General features: G+C 38.8%; 2 protein-coding genes across 3 annotated transcripts; both read right to left on the bottom strand.

Annotated features, from left to right (window-relative positions):
* Positions 1–3,624: 3,624 nt before the first annotated feature.
* LOC121759313 (probable cyclic nucleotide-gated ion channel 20, chloroplastic) lies at positions 3,625–9,104 on the bottom strand. 2 transcript variants are annotated; one of them, XM_042154852.1, is made up of 11 exons: positions 8,888–9,104; positions 7,256–7,710; positions 6,417–6,608; positions 6,136–6,234; positions 5,635–5,772; positions 5,219–5,467; positions 4,890–5,150; positions 4,648–4,793; positions 4,389–4,466; positions 4,001–4,117; positions 3,625–3,912 (listed from the first exon to the last, which is right to left on the bottom strand). In XM_042154852.1, the coding sequence occupies exons 1-11, from the start codon at positions 8,913–8,915 to the stop codon at positions 3,855–3,857; spliced, it is 1,821 nt and encodes a 606-aa protein (XP_042010786.1). In that variant the 5' UTR covers positions 8,916–9,104; the 3' UTR covers positions 3,625–3,854. The 2 variants fall into 2 exon arrangements, with proteins under 2 accessions (XP_042010786.1, XP_042010785.1); XM_042154851.1 differs by having other exon boundaries at positions 3,988–4,117; positions 8,888–9,101.
* Positions 9,105–15,894: 6,790 nt separating this feature from the next.
* On the bottom strand, positions 15,895–17,847 carry LOC121759518 (probable pectate lyase 18). The gene is made up of 4 exons (XM_042155132.1): positions 17,712–17,847; positions 16,855–17,595; positions 16,529–16,667; positions 15,895–16,397 (listed from the first exon to the last, which is right to left on the bottom strand). The coding sequence occupies exons 1-4, from the start codon at positions 17,831–17,833 to the stop codon at positions 16,176–16,178; spliced, it is 1,224 nt and encodes a 407-aa protein (XP_042011066.1). The 5' UTR covers positions 17,834–17,847; the 3' UTR covers positions 15,895–16,175.
* Between the last annotated feature and the right edge of the window lie 460 nt (positions 17,848–18,307).

The raw sequence follows: 18,307 nt of genomic DNA, 5'->3' as shown, positions 1-18,307 counted from the left end.
GACAACCCGAGTGGATTGGCCTGAACCCGAACATGTTAACCCGATTGACATCCCTATGCAGAAACATATATGTGTATGATTGTTTTCAGTATTTATTAGGTCTAAATTTAAAGGGATAATTTTGTCAATTGATAAATATTGAAAGATGAATAAATAAAAGAAGAAAAAAAGAAAAAAGCAAAAAACTCTTATTCTGAAAAATTCGCATGCCTCAATCCCATATTTCGAAAGGTCAACAAATTCAATTCCAAATCTCAAAAAGTTAGCAAATTGAAACTCATATTCTGAAATTTCTCTTAATCTAGCTAAGCGATTGACTTAATAATCCTAGATAATTCTAGAGACATCTAAAGATAATAATAATTAATTGAACAAGAGCTTGGAATTGTACATCGAATTCTCGAATTCTACATTTCTCCACATTACCGCATCTCATAATTGTTTATTTATTTTAATCTAGTTGCATGTGTTTAGTAGAAATAGAACCAAAAACTCATTTTTTATTGTCTAAATAGTGGTTGAAATTGATTTATGGTAGTTAATTTGATACATTTAGTCTCTGCAGAATACGATACTCGTACTCATCAATGCAATAATCTCATACACTCGTGGGTAGTTGTTGTAGTAAATAAAGCGAGTCACCGAGATTGCTTGCAAGTAGTGCGGTCATCTTGAGGAACCTACTCGACTTGAATCAACTTGATTTGTTTGCTTCCTTCTGTGTCTCCACGCTGCTTGGATTTGGCTAGCTGCGACTCCTCGCCAATAAGATGATTCATACCTGCAACAAGAGAATAAACAGTTGAATTTATGGGAGATATTGAAGGAGGAAGCAAGAAGCACTATGTGATGTGCCTTTAAACTGTATTTCCGTTCGATTCCAATATGTTATCGACTCCCGGACAACTTGCGTACAGCCCCCTTGAATGCAAGACGAGAACGATTGAACTTATATATAAGGAGCTTAGGTCGTTTAGAGTTTCCACGACCTTACGCTTGAGCTTCTATAGCTGTTGAGCTAAAGCTAGAGGAATAACCTTTTGAAAGTAGCGTTGGAATTGCAAAATGGGTTATAGTTGGTGATTTATTTGTCTGTTTTTCACTTGCAAAAAAAATCTCTTTTCATACTGAGATCAGAATCAGAAGGCTTGTTTATTCCTCCATTCATTTATAGACCCATTTTTAGACTTTTTCTTGGAAGGGCTACAAATAAAAGTTACCTTATGACGCTCTGAATGCGTGGATTCTTCAAGAATCTTGTGAAGAGACCCGCCACTTCTTCAAAATCAGCAGCTCGTAATACAAAGGCTTCGACGTTTGTTAAGCAAGTTACATGCATGTCGCTTAACAGCCTGTGTCGTGGAAATTTAATACTCGTTCCATCTGAAGATTATGAATAAACAAACACGACGTATTTTGAGTGAAATATAAGTGGAAAATGGGTGCTACAAAAAGAGTCGGTGATTTGAGTTTTTACCTTTACTAAAAGAAGAATGTTCGAGGCACCAGGTAAGTAGTTCTCCGCAAACATCGCCTTCAGACAGGAAAGAATCGTTGCCATCTTGTTAAGGACCTAAATCCTTAACGTCGATTTTCACATAAAATCAAGAAACGAGATGTCGTCGTTGTCGAGCGCCCAACGTTGGGTCGTGACTTGGACGGTAAAAAAAGGGGCGGTTGAGCGCGAGATCAGCCTCGTCGGCAATCTTAGGAGATGTTTCTTGTTTGCTACTCAATTGAGCCAAAAGAATGATAATTTCATATATTGATTGACTGAATAAAGTGATAACAATAACTCCTATTTATAATGCTACTGACTTAATGAACAAGAAAACAAAGATATAGAAAAAGATATGCAAATCCCTAATATATCTAAACTAAATAATAATAGTAGTATAAGACTCGTATCAACTCCCCCATGATTAAAATCCACCTTGTCCTCAAGGTGAGAACCACGAACCAAGGACGAGAATTGAAAGAAAAAGCTTTAGCTAGCCATCTCTTCATGGATCAAACACATATCGAACAACTGAATGTCTCCCTTTATTACCTCCATGATATGGCGTATCATTGCACGGAGGGATGAATCGTGTATCGACGTCGAGTGATGTCGAACGATGAACAATACTTGGGACATTGCCATTAAAGAAATCCACGTAGAAATAGGCAGTTATCCTTACCCCAGTGCAAACACTTCCTCTCTTAAACCAACAATTCGTAACCTCCGTCGATGACATTTGAGCAACATTGAATGATGCGATTATCTTCTCCACTTCACCAATAGAACCATCCTTCTCTTTATCTTCTAGCAATGTCTCCTCCTTTTCACCAATCTTCTCATCATATACCCCAACGAGCACTTGCGGTGACTTATTGTCGTTAATGACAATCCCTTTGTTCTTGACGAACTCTCCAGGGGACTCGTTGTTTGGAACATCAAGAGGGGCGCCATCATTGTGAACATCAGTAATGTCATTGGGAACATCATCACCGAATACTATCATGGGAGTATTATCAGTTTTCTCTTCGGCTAAATTCTCATCTTGAATGTTCTCCTCAAACTCCTCCCCATCATCCACATAACAGAGAATGCGTTGTTTACACACATGTCCCATCACCCATTTCTCGGGACAGTGCCAGCAGAGACCCAACCTGGACCGTTCTGACTTCTCCGCCTGGGAGACCCGTATTAGCGGCAGGCGTGGCTGCTCCGGAGTTTGACTTGTCACACGTGCGGGCTGACTGTACAGGTCCCGCGTTGGCTTTTCGGTGAAGTAGCGGGGCTGGTGGGAGGCGGGCTGGACTCGCGCTCTTACCTCCTCCCGAGGGCGAGGTCGGTCCCAGCACATCTCCGAGCGTCGGGCCCGGTCAACGGTCGGGTAGCCGCGGTCCTGCTGTTGCGCTGGTGGGTCCCAACAAGTTGGGCGGTGCCGCTGCGTTGCGGTTGTCGGGTAGCGATCAAACCCTAATTGGGTCTGATGATCTCCGCGATCAGATAGGTGGCCACCGCCCTCGACGTAGCCACCGCGGTGTCGGAGCCAAGCGTCTTGCGCGCGATCGCGGCACCCGATGGCCTGGTATCTCGGCCGTGGGCGACGATCAGGTGGATCCAAGTGGTGTGAGACGTAGGGTGATTCTGGATCATGCCACGACGGCGGGCAGAGTACTTCCACCCGGCTGCTCGGAGGGTCCCAACTGGTTACACGGCGAGGTTGGGCCGGCTGGTAGGGAAGGAATGACTGTGTGGCATGAGGGAAGTCGTATTGACGGCGGCGATAGCCGGCGTAGTCGTATGACATGTTGACGGACTGAATCGTGGTTGCGGTAGAAATGGTGGTGATTTATTTGGGGATATGGATGAATGTAGACGGAGGATGCTGAGCTCTCAATGAAAGCACCAGTTGTTAAGGACCTAAATCCTTAACGTCGATTTCCACATAAAATCAAGAAACGAGATGTCGTCGTTGTCGAGCGCTCAACGTTGGGTCGTGACTTGGACGGTAAAAAAAGGGGCGGTTGAGCGCGAGATCAGCCTCGTCGGCAACCTTAGGAGATGTTTCTTGTTTGCTACTCAATTGAGCCAAAAGAATGATAATTTCATATATTGATTGACTGAATAAAGTGATAACAATAACTCCTATTTATAATGCTACTGACTTAATGAACAAGAAAACAAAGATATAGAAAAAGATATGCAAATCCCTAATATATCTAAACTAAATAATAATAGTAGTATAAGACTTGTATCACATCTTCTCCCGTGCTCTTCATCTTTCCACGAATTATAAATACTGTTTTATCAACTAGACCACCTGGATATAATATCTCACTGCCTCTAATGTAGGATGTTGTTTTCAGCTTCTCTTGTATAGCATCAATGACAGGTTCATCGAGAAGTTGAAAAATCCGTAGCTGTAAATGGCGTATCATATCAATGATAACTAAGAAATCTCTGTTAAATATGTAGTTAAGGTGTTGAGAATTTACTTTCTTGACTAACTTAAAAAGATGGCGCCTAATATTTCGTTGAAGGTCCTCTGGAAAGTTCTCTATCATCGCGTCTTTGTTTACACCCCTACCTGTTGCCCAGTTGAAGCGTTCTGCAGCTCGGACTTGACTGCAAGGGAACAAACACATACACATCTGGTCAATTAGGTCATACATATAGTTTCTAACTCCTATTCAAGAGACTACTGCAGTTTGTTGCCAAGTTGTTCAATATACGCTTAAGAAACCTTGATGTAACCTACTGCTAATGCAACTCGGAAATACGACATTACTACTTGCAATAAGCATGAGACTAAAAGGTAAACTAGGAAGGGTAAAAAAACCAAAGAAATGAAACAATCAGCAATAATTATAAGAAAGAAAGATAAAGAATATGGAACCTTTGAAGATTATTAGGTAAGCGAAGATGTTTCATCCATTGTTCAACTTTGCGGCCTCTCAAAGACTTTTCTAACCTCCTGAAGGAATAAAAGTAATGTCATTACTTAGTCTTAAAGATTTTTCTTTTACGAGCACTTGAAAGAAACTAGCTGGGAAGTGATTAACTCCACTTAAACATAAAGTGACTGGGAAACTAGAGAATTGAGATACGAAATCCAGTATATATACAGTTATCATGTCATTCAGTCGAGTGTGCACCTGCGTCCAAGTTCCTGCAGAATGGTCTGCATATTCCCAATCAGAAGAGCGAAAAGCAGCAGACCTATCCCTATTATGAACATGGTGAAAACAACTTCGAGAGGCACGTAGCTCGGCTCCTGATTCCCAGCTAGCGTACTAATTTGCTTCATAAACAATCAAAACACAGATTTGTATTGATTGTGAAGTCAGATTATTAAAGAATAAATGGCATAAACCAAAAACGTGTATAACTAAGTTACCTGGAACCCCCAAAAGAGTGAATACAAGTATCTATCGAAAATGTCGCTGTTGGTGGTCAGATTGACAGCAGCTACAAATATCCCGAAGTCAAAACTGTCTTTCATAAAACAAACATTTGCATTTTCATTATTTTTCGAGTCATTCCAGTCCGGCATGGGTGTAAACCTCTTCTCATATCCATGATTACAGCTGATGAATTTTGTACAGTTACTGATTTTGTTCCCGCCATGGCATGCATCTTCAAAGCATTTATTGACCCTCTGCGCATGTAAACAACAGAAATCAGGTGGGAAATTGAGGGGTTGCGCTCTGATATGCAAGAACGAACCTGTATGCTAAGAAAATACCAGCATGAGCCAACCACATGGCTCGCTAAAATGTACATGAGAAGATTCATGAGGAAATTTGCCCAGTCTGACTCAAACATGAAGCCAGTTGGGGAAAAACCAGCAACAGAAGGTAAGAATCTGCACAGCCTTGGTATATACTGAACGAGAATAGCCAATGGAAGGACAAATTTTATAATTCCGATTCCAGGTGACGAGGCAGAGTGTGGTAAGACAAATATTAATATAATCTACAGGAAAGCAGATGAGTCGATTTTAGTAGACATCAAGCTTGAGAGGTGCTTGCAAAGTAGTACATGTAATTCGTGGATACGAGAAAAATAGAAGACATTCTCTGTTCCATAATGCAAGATGATGGAAGAAAAGATAAAAATCCAGCATGGGTGTAGAGACACACCTGTGGCAAGGGAAGTACAACAACTAGATCGACAAGAAAGTATGTCGTGAAATAATTCCAGGCTATCATCTTAGGATCATCAACTAAATCGCCAGACCCTGCAACTCTTGTTTCAGGAGCAACATAAGCTAGCCTAAACTGCAAAATGACAACGCACCTTCACTTGTAAAACATGTTCAGAAAAAAGCACCAGAAATCACATTGAAGTGCGATCTTGATTTTACTTTGCTAATCCAGAACGATTTCCAACATGTGTGCATGAATCATATTAAAGGTGGAAGCGAGTGCCCGTTTTTGTAACCATCAATTGATTGTTCGAATACTAACCTTACTTCAGCTAGTCAGCATTTAGATGGACAGAGTGGCTTATTCTCAAATGAGGGAAAGATAAAAATCATCACATGCATTATATAAGTACAACTCAGAATAAAAGACAACTTTTTCTGCATTAGAAAAGGCAAGAGGAAATGCTTCAACGCAGTGTGACATTGAGACTTATACCTGAAGGAGGATATGCATGAAATAAACGCAGTCGATAATGGTCCTCAAGATGAGAAATTCTCGTGTCTTAGGCCAAATTAATTCGACGCAGTTGTAATCCTGCAGGACGATGGTCAAATCAAGCCAATTGCAACTGAGATTGTTCACATTCTTTAATCATACATAAAACATTTAATAAAATTTATAGTATTACGTAAAACATATAGGGGTGATAGTATTGACAAGGAGACCACAACCACAAAAAACAGGGAAATGTGAACAACAAACCCTAAGAAGCATACCTTGTTCACAAAAAATAGGAAAAAGAAAAATGGATCGAGAAATGACGCAACAATGCAACAGATAACGAAGAACTTTTTCCACCATTGAACGAGTTTTGCATGAGGATTAATAACCCCAGGAATGTAAGAAAGGAAATGCGAACGCATTCTCTTTGCCCAACTTTGTGCATCGCCATAGAGCATATTGCGATACTGCAAAAAAGGGTCACACACTATGAGGGCAATGCCTGAACTTGTTAGCAGAAATAGATAAAGCAAGTAGAAAATATCAACAAATTTGCCACGAAAAACACCAAAACTCATAAATGAGACTTTTCGAACATCATGAAGAACGCAAAATTTATGAGACTTAGTAGTTCGCTACCGAAAGAAATGCCAAGAAAAATATTTTACAAAAATAAGTCTACTCGAAACAAAAATAATGATTGGAACAATCTCAGTACCAATCCCGTCTCTGAGATCACATTGAAGCGCCATATTGAGAGGGATGTGAGCAAACACAGCAGGATAAGACATCTCTTTGTTTTAGTCATTTCAAAGCTAAAATGATGTCACGTAAGCAAGGAAATCATTGACTTCAATAACGCAATTCAATAAAAGAATTGTTAAAAACTAAAACTGCACAAGGCCAGGATACAAAAAATGACACTAAATTAAAAGATTTGGCATCTAATTTGAATATTCAATACAATTTCTCAATCTATTCTGATGCAGACATCTCTGTAAATTCGTCACTCACCACTCAATCATTACTAACACCCTCATAAATCAAGCATTCACATATACTCTCCACAAACTGATAAATACAAAAAGGCCATGAATGCAATAAACAGTAATACCTTAGCATCAATCATCTCTGTGGTCCTTAACGGCTTCTGCTGAACATAATAGATGGGACAAGCTGTGCAGTAGGGATCACTGCACTTCCCGAGCTGCCCAGAGCTCAAGAGGTTCTCATTCTTCCCCACGTAGTCCCCATCACCATTCCTGGCCTGATTCTCAGGCTCAGCAGCTGTCTGAGGAGGCCTAAAGATGACCTCGTTGTTCCGGTTAGGATGTAATGGACCACTCATCTGTACTTGAGAATTTTGCCTCAAAGGGCCAGTTAAACCAACTAGATTTTGCTGGTATTCGGATGGATGTGGAGACTCCATAGCGAAAGACATTGACACACTCCTCGTCTTACCAGAAATCCCTCTTCTTGCAGAGGAGACACCATCATCGGACTGTAAATGTGAAGCTGGCAGCATAGGTGCTTCATCTCTCGATGAAGCATCCATTGCTTCAAATACACCTGCCAACAGAAATTACTCTTATTCTTTCCTTTCTGATTTCTAATTCTGCATCAATCTTTCCCAAAATTAACAAATTTCATCCACTAATAGCAACATGAGAGAGAGAGAAGAAAATATTACCTTTCCTATAAATTTTTCAAAGAAATAGACCTTCCAATCAAAATTGACACACAATAGTTAAAAAAGAGCAGCAACAAATGCAGTAACTTTTCAGTTAATGAAAAAAATCTGTGAGCAAGAATTCCACAACCATCCTCTCAAAAAAAATCAACAATCAGAGGCTCATAATTTCCTACACATATATAGAAGATAAATAAACAAACTCCACCCACAAATCGCAACATGAGAGAGAGAAAGAGAGGAAGGAGCATAGATTACCTTTGTCAGATACCATCCAAAGCAATACACTTCCCACCAATTAAAATTCACACAAACAAGTAACAAAGAGCCAACAAATGAAGTAACTTTTCAGTTAATGAAAAATAACGCAAGCAAGAATTTAACAATTATTTTCACACACATACGTCAAGAAGCTAAATCAACCCCACTTTCCAAAATGGAGTATAATCTTAGGATAAACCAAGCGAGGAAAAAGCAGAGAAAGACCAGCCATTTTCTCACGTCCATCAAAGGAACTGAAGGGAAACAATGACGAAAGATAAAACCTTAATTTAGCACTTTCAGCTCAGTGATCTCAAAAGGTGACAATAAAATAATGTCCTTCTAGAAAAGATTGTTTAGCAAATTCAACATGCCAATTGTTTAGTAATTGCAAGCAAATGGGAATGCCGGGACTGAATGTAGTAGAAAATAGTAGTTGTATTTATGCGTAGAAGAAGAAAAAAACATCAAGCTAAGCCATCAAGATTCTAAAAATGACTCGTCGCTACCATTACTTTTGAAGAAAGGCACACTTTAGGAGACAAAAGGTGACAATGACCCTATATGTATGTCTTTATTCATCATAGCTTTTTTGATTGAGAAGAAAGTTAATGACCATAAGTTTTCGAGGGGTAAATGGCAACAGTCAAGAGTATGGGACCGGGGCTAGTTGTGGTGCCAAATAATAAATCTAACAAGATTTCAAAATATACACATAGATTTCTACACATGAAAGAAAAAGCTCAATGATAATAAACTGAACAATGAGTGTCTATTGAAGATACCAAATATTACCTGCATAGAGGAACTCTGCATTCATCATAATGGTCACAAATGGAGGAATGCAGCCTAAAGAGCTGCCACATCCGTTTACAGCGCAAACACCCTCCGTTAACCCTTTTTCTTGCAGCCACCAACGTGCTTGATCAGAAGCTGAAGGCCATGGCAAGTCGAGAACTTGCTGCAAGGGCCCTTTTCTTTGCTCGGATCCATATCACGTGGGCCAACACCAGTGCACCCCTCGGAGTATATATGTTTGAGGCAGTACATAGCCTCACTTAGCTCTATATACAAACTCTGCTCCTTTCTTCGCCTCCTTGTCCTCTTCTTCATCTATTCCATGAGACAAAAACATATTTTTACAAGTTTTTGATAAAAGAGATGTATTGATAGGGTAGGAGCAGTACGGAGTTATTTAAGCTGTTCCACGATTGTTGGGGTTTCATTCAATCAAGAGAAATGTTATTAATTAAGTAATCTTAAATTCTTAATTAATGCTCCTAGTAATGAATAAATAACTTTAGGAGTCATTTTAAGAAATATTAAAGAAATTTGATGAATAAAGATAATGAAATATGAGTCTCACTTTTATACACGGAGTATTAGTTCTATAATAATATGTGAGGGAAAAAGGTTAGTGAAATTGTAGTGTCTATTACTCCCTCCGCCCTAAAAAATATACATTCTTTCCTTTTTATTATGTCTCATACGAATATGCACTTTTTAATTTTGGAAACTCTTTTACGAAGTGAGACTCATTCGACACTTTAATTACTTTTTCTCTATATCTCTCTTATTTTACAAATTTTACATTAAAACTCGGATCGAATCCAAAATACATAAAGACTCTAAAGTGAGACACGAAATATGGTTAACTGCAACTTTGAGACTTCTAAAGTGAGACAACCAAATATTGTTTACTGGAAAGAAGTCTTCAAGTGGAACAAAGGGAGTAACTGGCCACGTTTTGCGTGACTGAAGCTGACCTGTACGAATAAAGAAACTGGATGAACACGGAAACGGTGTCGTCTGGCACGCCAAGTATGGGAATTTTCCCTCGGAGCTCCGCCGCTTCTGCGACCGATTAATCATGCTCTCCAGCGCCGGCGACGCAGCGGCCTGCAATTTTCGTACTAGAAACTACCAATCATTAGCATATTTTATCAAATCCTTTTGTAGCTCCGGCATTTCGGTAGCGCCGCCGTGGACCGGAGGAGTTGAATGCAGCTCCATTTTGCCGGAATGTATGAGTTCAATTCAATCGTATTTGTTGTAGGTCGTGTAAATTTGTAGTGCGGTGGTTCGATTCGAGCTTGAAAACTAGGCTTAAAATTTACTAAATGATTTGTATAAATACTCAGTACTATCTCCATATTTTAAAATAGAAACATTTTGAACTAAAGAATTTTAATGCATAATAATTAGTAAAATAAGAAATAAGAAAGAGAAAAATTGATAAAATAAGAAAGATGTGGAGAAAAGCTAAATGGATCTCCTATTCCAATCCTACTCCAATACTCACACACAATAAAATAATGTTATAAACATGTAAATGATGGTGGAATTTTATAACATTCTTTTATTATGTCGTGAGTGTTGGAGTGGGAATGGAGTAGGAGTGTTAGAGCACGAGATCCACATTGAGAGAAAAGTTGATATAGTAAAAAAAATAATGTAATTAATGTTAGTGGAGTGTGTGGTCCACTTTATTAGTGATGTATACTGGTTTACAGATTTCCTAAAATAAAAAGTTTGGAAGTTTCTATTTTTAAATGACAGACTAAGATGGAAAGAGTTGTTATTTTTAAAATACGGAGATAATATCAGCTAGTAGAATAGTACTCCATGCGTCTTAATTAAGTTGCACAAAATTTTTGGGCTTGAAAATTAAGAAATTGTGTTAAATAGATGAAATGAAAATAAAATAAAATAGAAAAGAGAAAAACGTAGGAGAAACAAAAAGATAGTAAGAGCATCCACAGTGGTTATAGCCCAGCCATAGCCTAGCCACAAACTCCTCCTGCCACATCATCAATACTAAAAATCCTCCTGCCACATCAGAAATAGCCCAGCCATAGCCTAGCCATATCATAAATAGCCCAGCCACATCAATAGCCACATCACTAATAACACAATATACGGAATTTAATTTACGAGACATATACGGGAAACATTAATAATACTATTTTAATTTTTTAAAAAAGTACAATAAATTAAAAAAATTACAAAATTTTTTAAAAAGTACATTAATAAAAAAAATTACATTCAAAATTGAAAAAGTACATTACTTAAAAAAAATCACTCGCCGGCTCCCTCACCTCCGCCGTCGCAGTCGCCACCGCCACCGCCGCCTCCGTCGCCACTGTCACCGCCGCCTCCGCTGCCACCGCCGTTGCCGCCTCCACGCAGATCGTCATTCATGCTCTCGAGCAATGTGAAGAGAAATCTCTTCTCCTGGGGGTCCGTCGCCGCTCGCCATTCGGCTAACGTCTTTACCATCATCTGGTGCGTTTGTTGACGCGCGAAGTACTTGAGATCCTCTGTAGACTGGCGGTCAAAGGGGGATGCCGACTGGACCTCCTGGGAACCCCCGGCGACCCCACTCGCCTCCCGTTGCGCCAGCTTTTGCCCAGTGGGGCGAGGTCGGCGGCCGAACGAACGAGGGTTGGGGAGCCCTGGTCCGTCTCGGGGAGGTCGTGGGAACCACCGATGCTGCCGCTGTAATCCCCGGTATAGTTCAACCGTTGCTTCTTCGGCCAGCCAGCGTCGACACCTACTCGGAATTTCTCGGAGTCGTTCTGCACAAGATAGCAGTTCCAGCAGGTGAAGTCCTTATACAACCCGGGCTGAGGGAAGGCTTTCTCCGCTATCCTCCTGCAGTCGTCCTCCGTTTGGCCACTACTCTGCATGCGGAGGGCGTTGGCGTACAAACCCGAAAATCGGGAGACGGCAGACCCGATTCGGTTCCACGCCTTCCGGTAATCCTCCCCGTTGTGTGGCCTCCCTTCCGGGCAAAATAGCTGGTAGGCTGCTGCTACCTTGCCCCACACGTTGGCGATCCTCTGGTTATTAGAAACAAGAGGATCGTCGCAAACACTCACCCACGCCTTTGACAGCGCAACATTCTCCTCGTCCGTCCATCTTCTCCGTACCGTGGGGTCATCCCCACCCGGCTGCGACGACTCCCCGACCTTCTTTCCATTGCCATTCTTCTTTGGGGCGCCACTACCCTGCACTGCTCCCCTCGTTTGAACGGGAGTTTCCGGAACTCCGAGACTATCAAACCCCAAATCCGACAACGCAAAATCATCAAAACCGCTCGGCGTGAACTGCGCATCCGTTGGGGTCGATGTGTGCGACGAAGCAGTCAAAAAATCAAAACTGGGGCGATAGACGTCCCCCCGCGTCACCTGCGTCGCCGGTACGCCCCCCGGCGTCCCCTGCGTCGCCGAACCTCCCCCGGGTATCATCTACATATTGGGTGCCCACCCCGGCATCATCTGTATATTGGGTGCCCAACCCCGCATCGCCGGGAACCCCCCCGGCGGACTCCCTCCGGTCGGCATCCCGGGTAGCATTTGCTGCCACGGGTACATGTTGTAGTACCCGGGCATCTGATTCCATCCGCCTCCAACGGGGATTGGGGGAGTTTGAGAACCGCTCGTCCCTGAACTTGGCTCGTTGTTCAGATCCATTTCTCGGTATTGATCTTGTACAGAAATTAAGATAGAGAGAGTACTCGTTAATACAAGTGGTGCGAATGAAAATGAAGTGCAAATCGCGTATATATAGTGTTTCGAAAATTAAAAATAAAAAATAAAAAATCCGCTGGGCTATGCGCTGGGCGATCCGGGCGCTGCAATGGAGCCGAGCCGATCGCCTAGCGCTATGCGAAATTGATTTCCGGAAAACTGCTCGGCGGTTTTCGGATCCTCCAATGGTTCTCCTAGCGACCGCCTAGCGCCGGCGCTCGGCTAGGCTGTGCGCTAGGCGCCATTGTGGATGCTCTAAAGTAGATGATAAAATAAAGTAAGAATGATTGAATATTTTATTTTTAATAAAAAAATGAAAATGACTTAAATGTATTGGAATGTTTCAAAAAATAATTTGTTGGAATGTTTCAAAAATTGGGATGGAGAGATACTTAATGTGATTTATAGTTAATACGTAAGCAACCTTTCTTATTCAGTTTTACGTAAAAGAGGACGCAATATTATTGAGGCTGACAATTTGAGTCCATGAATTACCCAATAAATAGTTTGAGAAAAGGTGCAGACTTTTTTGTAGGCCAAAGCCATATATCAACTTGCTATGTGTTTTTCAATTTAATTTTCTCTTTTAAGTACAGTATGGAGTAATATCTGACCTACTTTATAAAAAAATCGCAACCATCTTTTTATATTTCATGCGTGTATAATAGGTTAGTAAGTAGTATAAATTATATTCCCTCCGTTCTATAGTAGTGGATGCAGTGGATAAGCCACGTTGGAGCCGGGAGTCCCTGGTCTCCCATCAATTTGGCTTTTAACTATATGTATTATATGTAAACAAAAGGTTTATGTGAAGGCTATAACGCGGGTGGCTTGGGGATGTGTCTCCTTTCCATCGGGTCTTGGGATTGAATCCCATATGCGTTGTTTTCTTTTACACCACTAATTATGTTAATTTTCACTCTTTCTTCCATCATTATATTAATACTAATAAAAAATTAAAAATAATTATTGTATTCTATTTGTTACTTAAACATTAGTATAAAAAACTCGTTTCCATCCATTATACTTAAGGAAAATATTGATTCTTTTGAGCTTCTGACGCACGAACATCGAAAAAATTTTATGACTATTAACAGTAATTTGAGCCCCAATCGTACAACTTCTGACTTCGCCACTGAGTGGATGCATTTCATTTCGGCACGGAGATTAAGAAAAATTGTGTTAAATGAGTTAAATAAATGAAGAATAAAGTAGTAAATAAAAAAGGTAGAGAGATAATGAAAGAATAAAGTAAAAGAGAGTAAAGTATTTGAGAATAAATGTATTGACTTTTATTTAAAAAAAGGAAATGACCTATTACTATGGAACGTACTAAAATGATAAAATGAATCCAATGTAGGGGGAGAGTATATGAGAATCAAATCATATAAGTTAAGACTTAGTTTACTCTAGAGTCTAGCCACCGAACAAATCTTAAATTTTATGGGTATCACTTATCAGCATATACTATTATATTTAATGCATTGATTATATGGTTGTGTGACATGTCCATAGTCCAAACACGTATGACTTGTGTGAATCAAGAATCTGCATGCATACCATAATTAAATAATTTAAATGGTGATTGTGTGATAATATAATAGGCACTCAGTCTTACTCAATGTCTTATACTCCAAATTTTGATTTTAATAAATTTTAATGTTTTGGTGGGGTTGGATGTAATTAATTAAAATTAATGATTGAATTCATGCTTAATATTTTATTAAGACTACTTAATTTTCATTCACACTGTTGTTTTATCAATTAATATGTAAGAATGCATTATTTTAACTGTTATTCTTAATCTAGAATCAATAACGAGAGTATAACAATTAAAAGATTGGTGACTTTAAAATTTATTTTATTTGCTTAAGTAATCTTGAGCCTATTAATCAATCTCATTCACGTTAGGCAAATTTGTAGAGTTTTTAGTGATTTGATAGAGGCCCATTAAATAGTTATGATGGATTTTATTCATAGAATTATCCAACATCAGAGCCCACACGTAAATGGGCCAATATATGTCCATTTATTACACTCGTACTTAATTATTGAATTGGTGAATTTGTGAATGGTTGGACTAATGAAGAAATATTGAAGTACTGTACTAAAATTGCATTACTTTGGTACAAAATCGTACAAAGTGGTGGAATTAATTAGTTTGAAGTTTGAACTGCAGGTGTTTAATTCAACACTAAAAAAAATTAATAAATCCATGCATACGTCCGAAATCAATAAATTAGATATAATAAATGATAATTAGGGCTAAATTAGATTTTATTCATGCAAAATTGGAGCTTATTGATTTACAAGTAGAATACAAGTCAAAATTTTAGAACTATAATATAATTAAACTCTAAAAAGGAACATTACATGTCCATGCCGGCACTGCGTTAATTATATTGACGAGCATTAATTACATCTATATATATTGATGAAAATTGTTAAAGTACATTTGGTAAATTCTGCATGCTTAATAAAAATAATAATATGAATAAAGATAGCTAAAAGAATATAGTAAATAAATACTCCTAATACACTATATTTTGTCGGACTTGAGATCGTACTACTATTACTAATAATTAAAACCGAGAATAGAGATTGCAGGTAGCTAGATAAAAGAATAAATAAATGATTTTGATTCAATAGAAACTCAATTAATGCCTGATAATTAGGTAAGTCAATTAAAGTCTTTAAAAACTAGAAAGCGTCTTGAATTTAAGATACACAGTAATTTGTCAAAGCTTTGTAGAAGCTATAATGAATAAAAGCAACCCCACATAAAAAGAAACCATGTGCCTTTGCTTAATTTTTCCTAACAAAGCTCGAATATTCTTCCAAAATGTCACAGATAATTAATTTCAGTCGACATTTATAGTGGTTGCTGCCTTATCTAAAAATGCACCTCTCTTCACTAAATTACAATTTCAAAATAAATTGAGTGTCGGTACTGACATCATTAAACAACTTAATTGTTTTTGAATTTTTAAAAGAAGTTTCAACCAAACAAGTGAATACTGAATATATACATCCATATATTCTTACATTTTAGCACTTAATTTGTTACCAAATTAGTTTTATTACAAATCTCATTGGACTTTCAAGATTTATAGTATTCAAGTATATTTGTCTCTACCACGAGAAGAAACTTAATTATGGTCGCTATTGATATGTATACTATGCTTCAATTTTCAGTTCAAATACGTGACTAATACACTATAATAGCTAGACAATAAATTAACATGATATAGTAAAATATTAACAAATTAATTTCCCGATAAAAGAAACATCTTTAATTAGGATTTTACATCAAAAGAGAGACATAATATACATTCGAATTCTTATATGTACATCAACAATGCATTAGTTGCTTTTATTTTAGATACATTTCAAATTTAAAACAAAAAAAAGTGGAAGACCAATCAAATATGTGGTGTTCTTCAACCCACATGCAGTCTTCTTGTGCCGCACTCCCACATTGCATGTAATAGTGAGTTTGTGCATAAATATACTACATATTCATACTTATATAGATATATATGCACACACTTTTAGCAGTGAGAGCCCTTCCGGCAGACGAGAGCACCGGCACCGGAGGTGATGGGTCCCACTAGGCTTGATGGCCGAGCACCTAAGCTCGACGCCTTAGCATAACTCGACGAGGCCCCCACACCCGAAGCTACAAAAAATGCACCATTTAGCATTAGGTCTCCCTCCGATCTCCAATTCCAGTTCTTCCACTGGCTTTCGGGTGCGTCCTCGTGTTTTGTAACCTATTAGTACATGTTAATTAAATATCTATTAAAACTTTGTAACATAAAACCATGTGAAACATAATGTAATCCTGCACATTTTATAATATAATTAATTAAATTTGAAGTATAATAAAGTATACATATTTAACCTGTTTGTTAAATCTGTCATTAGGGGCAAGAAATCTATTGCCTTGGCTATTAATTGTGGGGTCAGCACTCCCTCCAATAGCATACATCTCCCAATGAGTGTAGTCATTGTTCACCACATGAAAGTAGCCATGTCTACATCTGCATGCAACAGTATATGTTACTATAATTAAATTTCATGTCCTCCTAGATATTTTCATTTGTACATACAATCAGTAGTGTGGTAGAGTAGTTAATATCCGACAATAAAAATCTTAGATTGAATCAATAGTGATGCAAACTTAAATACTCTTTTTATCTGATAAAAAATTAGTAACAATTTAATTACCTTGGCATTCTTTGTACAAGCCCTTCTCCAAAGTGATTGAATGCAATGGTGACTTGCATGCCCTTATCTTGCATATATGTATCACTATGCCCTAAAAGCATGACCTTATTATGATGAGTCATATAATTATTAGAGATTGTAATACCCGTGGCCCCATGGATTGCATCAATGAGCCCATCATTGCAGTTAGACAAGGAACAATGATCAACCCACACGTGGCTCCCGCCAAAGATCGACACCCCATCACCGTCGGATAAGGTCCTCCACCCGAAGTGCTGTGGGGAGTCCCGCACCTTAGCGTTCCCGCCTTGCTTACAGTCATGTATATGAACACCATGGATGATGATGTTGGTCACATATTGTATGGTGATGCATGGACCGTTTGCAATGTGCACACTAGCGCCCCTACCATCAATGGTCTTAAATGAGTTCATGATCAATTCCTCCTTCAATTGAATGACCATGTCACGCTCGAATATGATCCACAATGGCTCGTCTTGGATCACAGCATGGCGGAGCGTCCCTGGCTTAGGGTTCACGGGATCATCGTCTTTTGAGTCTGTCACAATGTAGATCTTCCCATCCCTTCCGCCGATAGCGTTCTTACCAAAACCTATGGCACAATCAGCTAGCTTCTGGCGATTCTGCTCCCAGTTGGGGTCACACCGCCAGCAGTCATCGATTGGGTTACCAGTGTTGCATGATAAGAATCCCAACCTTCTTCTAGAAGCATTTAGTTTCCTAAATGTAATTTTAAAAATTAAAATAAGATAAAAATATTACTCCTATCATTTCTAGTTCAAAATATGAGACAATGATTATTCACTAGTACTAAGTGCAATCTTGGTTGTACATACCTATGTACTTCATGGACTACAAGCTCAGGGTCTTGTAGGGTTGGCATGGCGGCAATGAGTGATGTGAATAGGAAAAATGATATTAGGATAAGTAGGGATTGGATTGGTGAAGAGAGTGCCATTTTCTTGAGAGTGAAGAAATAGAGTAGATGTGAATAAGAGTAAGAGTTGAATGGGGATTATAAAGGGGATAAAGCAGGACACGTGTAGGTGATTGCTGGTGGGATTCATCATAATATAACTATGTATATCAAACAATTTTTTTTTAATAATAGTGGGATATCAAAATTAAAAATATAAAATAAAAGAATACTGTGCATATGTTGGTACTTGGTAGTTAGTGTGTCGTTGTACTAGTGTAACGGGCCATGGCTATATTTTTCTTTTTAAGGTAAAAACTTTACAAGAACTTATTTTCAAATATTAAGAAAGAAACAATTTGTCACAGTTTCAATTTACAAATCCTTCACAATTTTGGCAATATATATTCATGGATTGAGCACAAATCTCAGGGTGAGCAGAGGCATGAGTCCACAGCACGTCGCAAACGGAATGAATAAGCATTCGATAAATCATGGATGGAATAATTAATACCA

The sequence above is a fragment of the Salvia splendens genome, chromosome 12 (genome assembly GCF_004379255.2).
Source record: "Salvia splendens isolate huo1 chromosome 12, SspV2, whole genome shotgun sequence".
NCBI classification, from domain to species: domain Eukaryota; kingdom Viridiplantae; phylum Streptophyta; class Magnoliopsida; order Lamiales; family Lamiaceae; genus Salvia; species Salvia splendens.
This window is presented reverse-complemented; position numbering and strand designations above follow the sequence as displayed.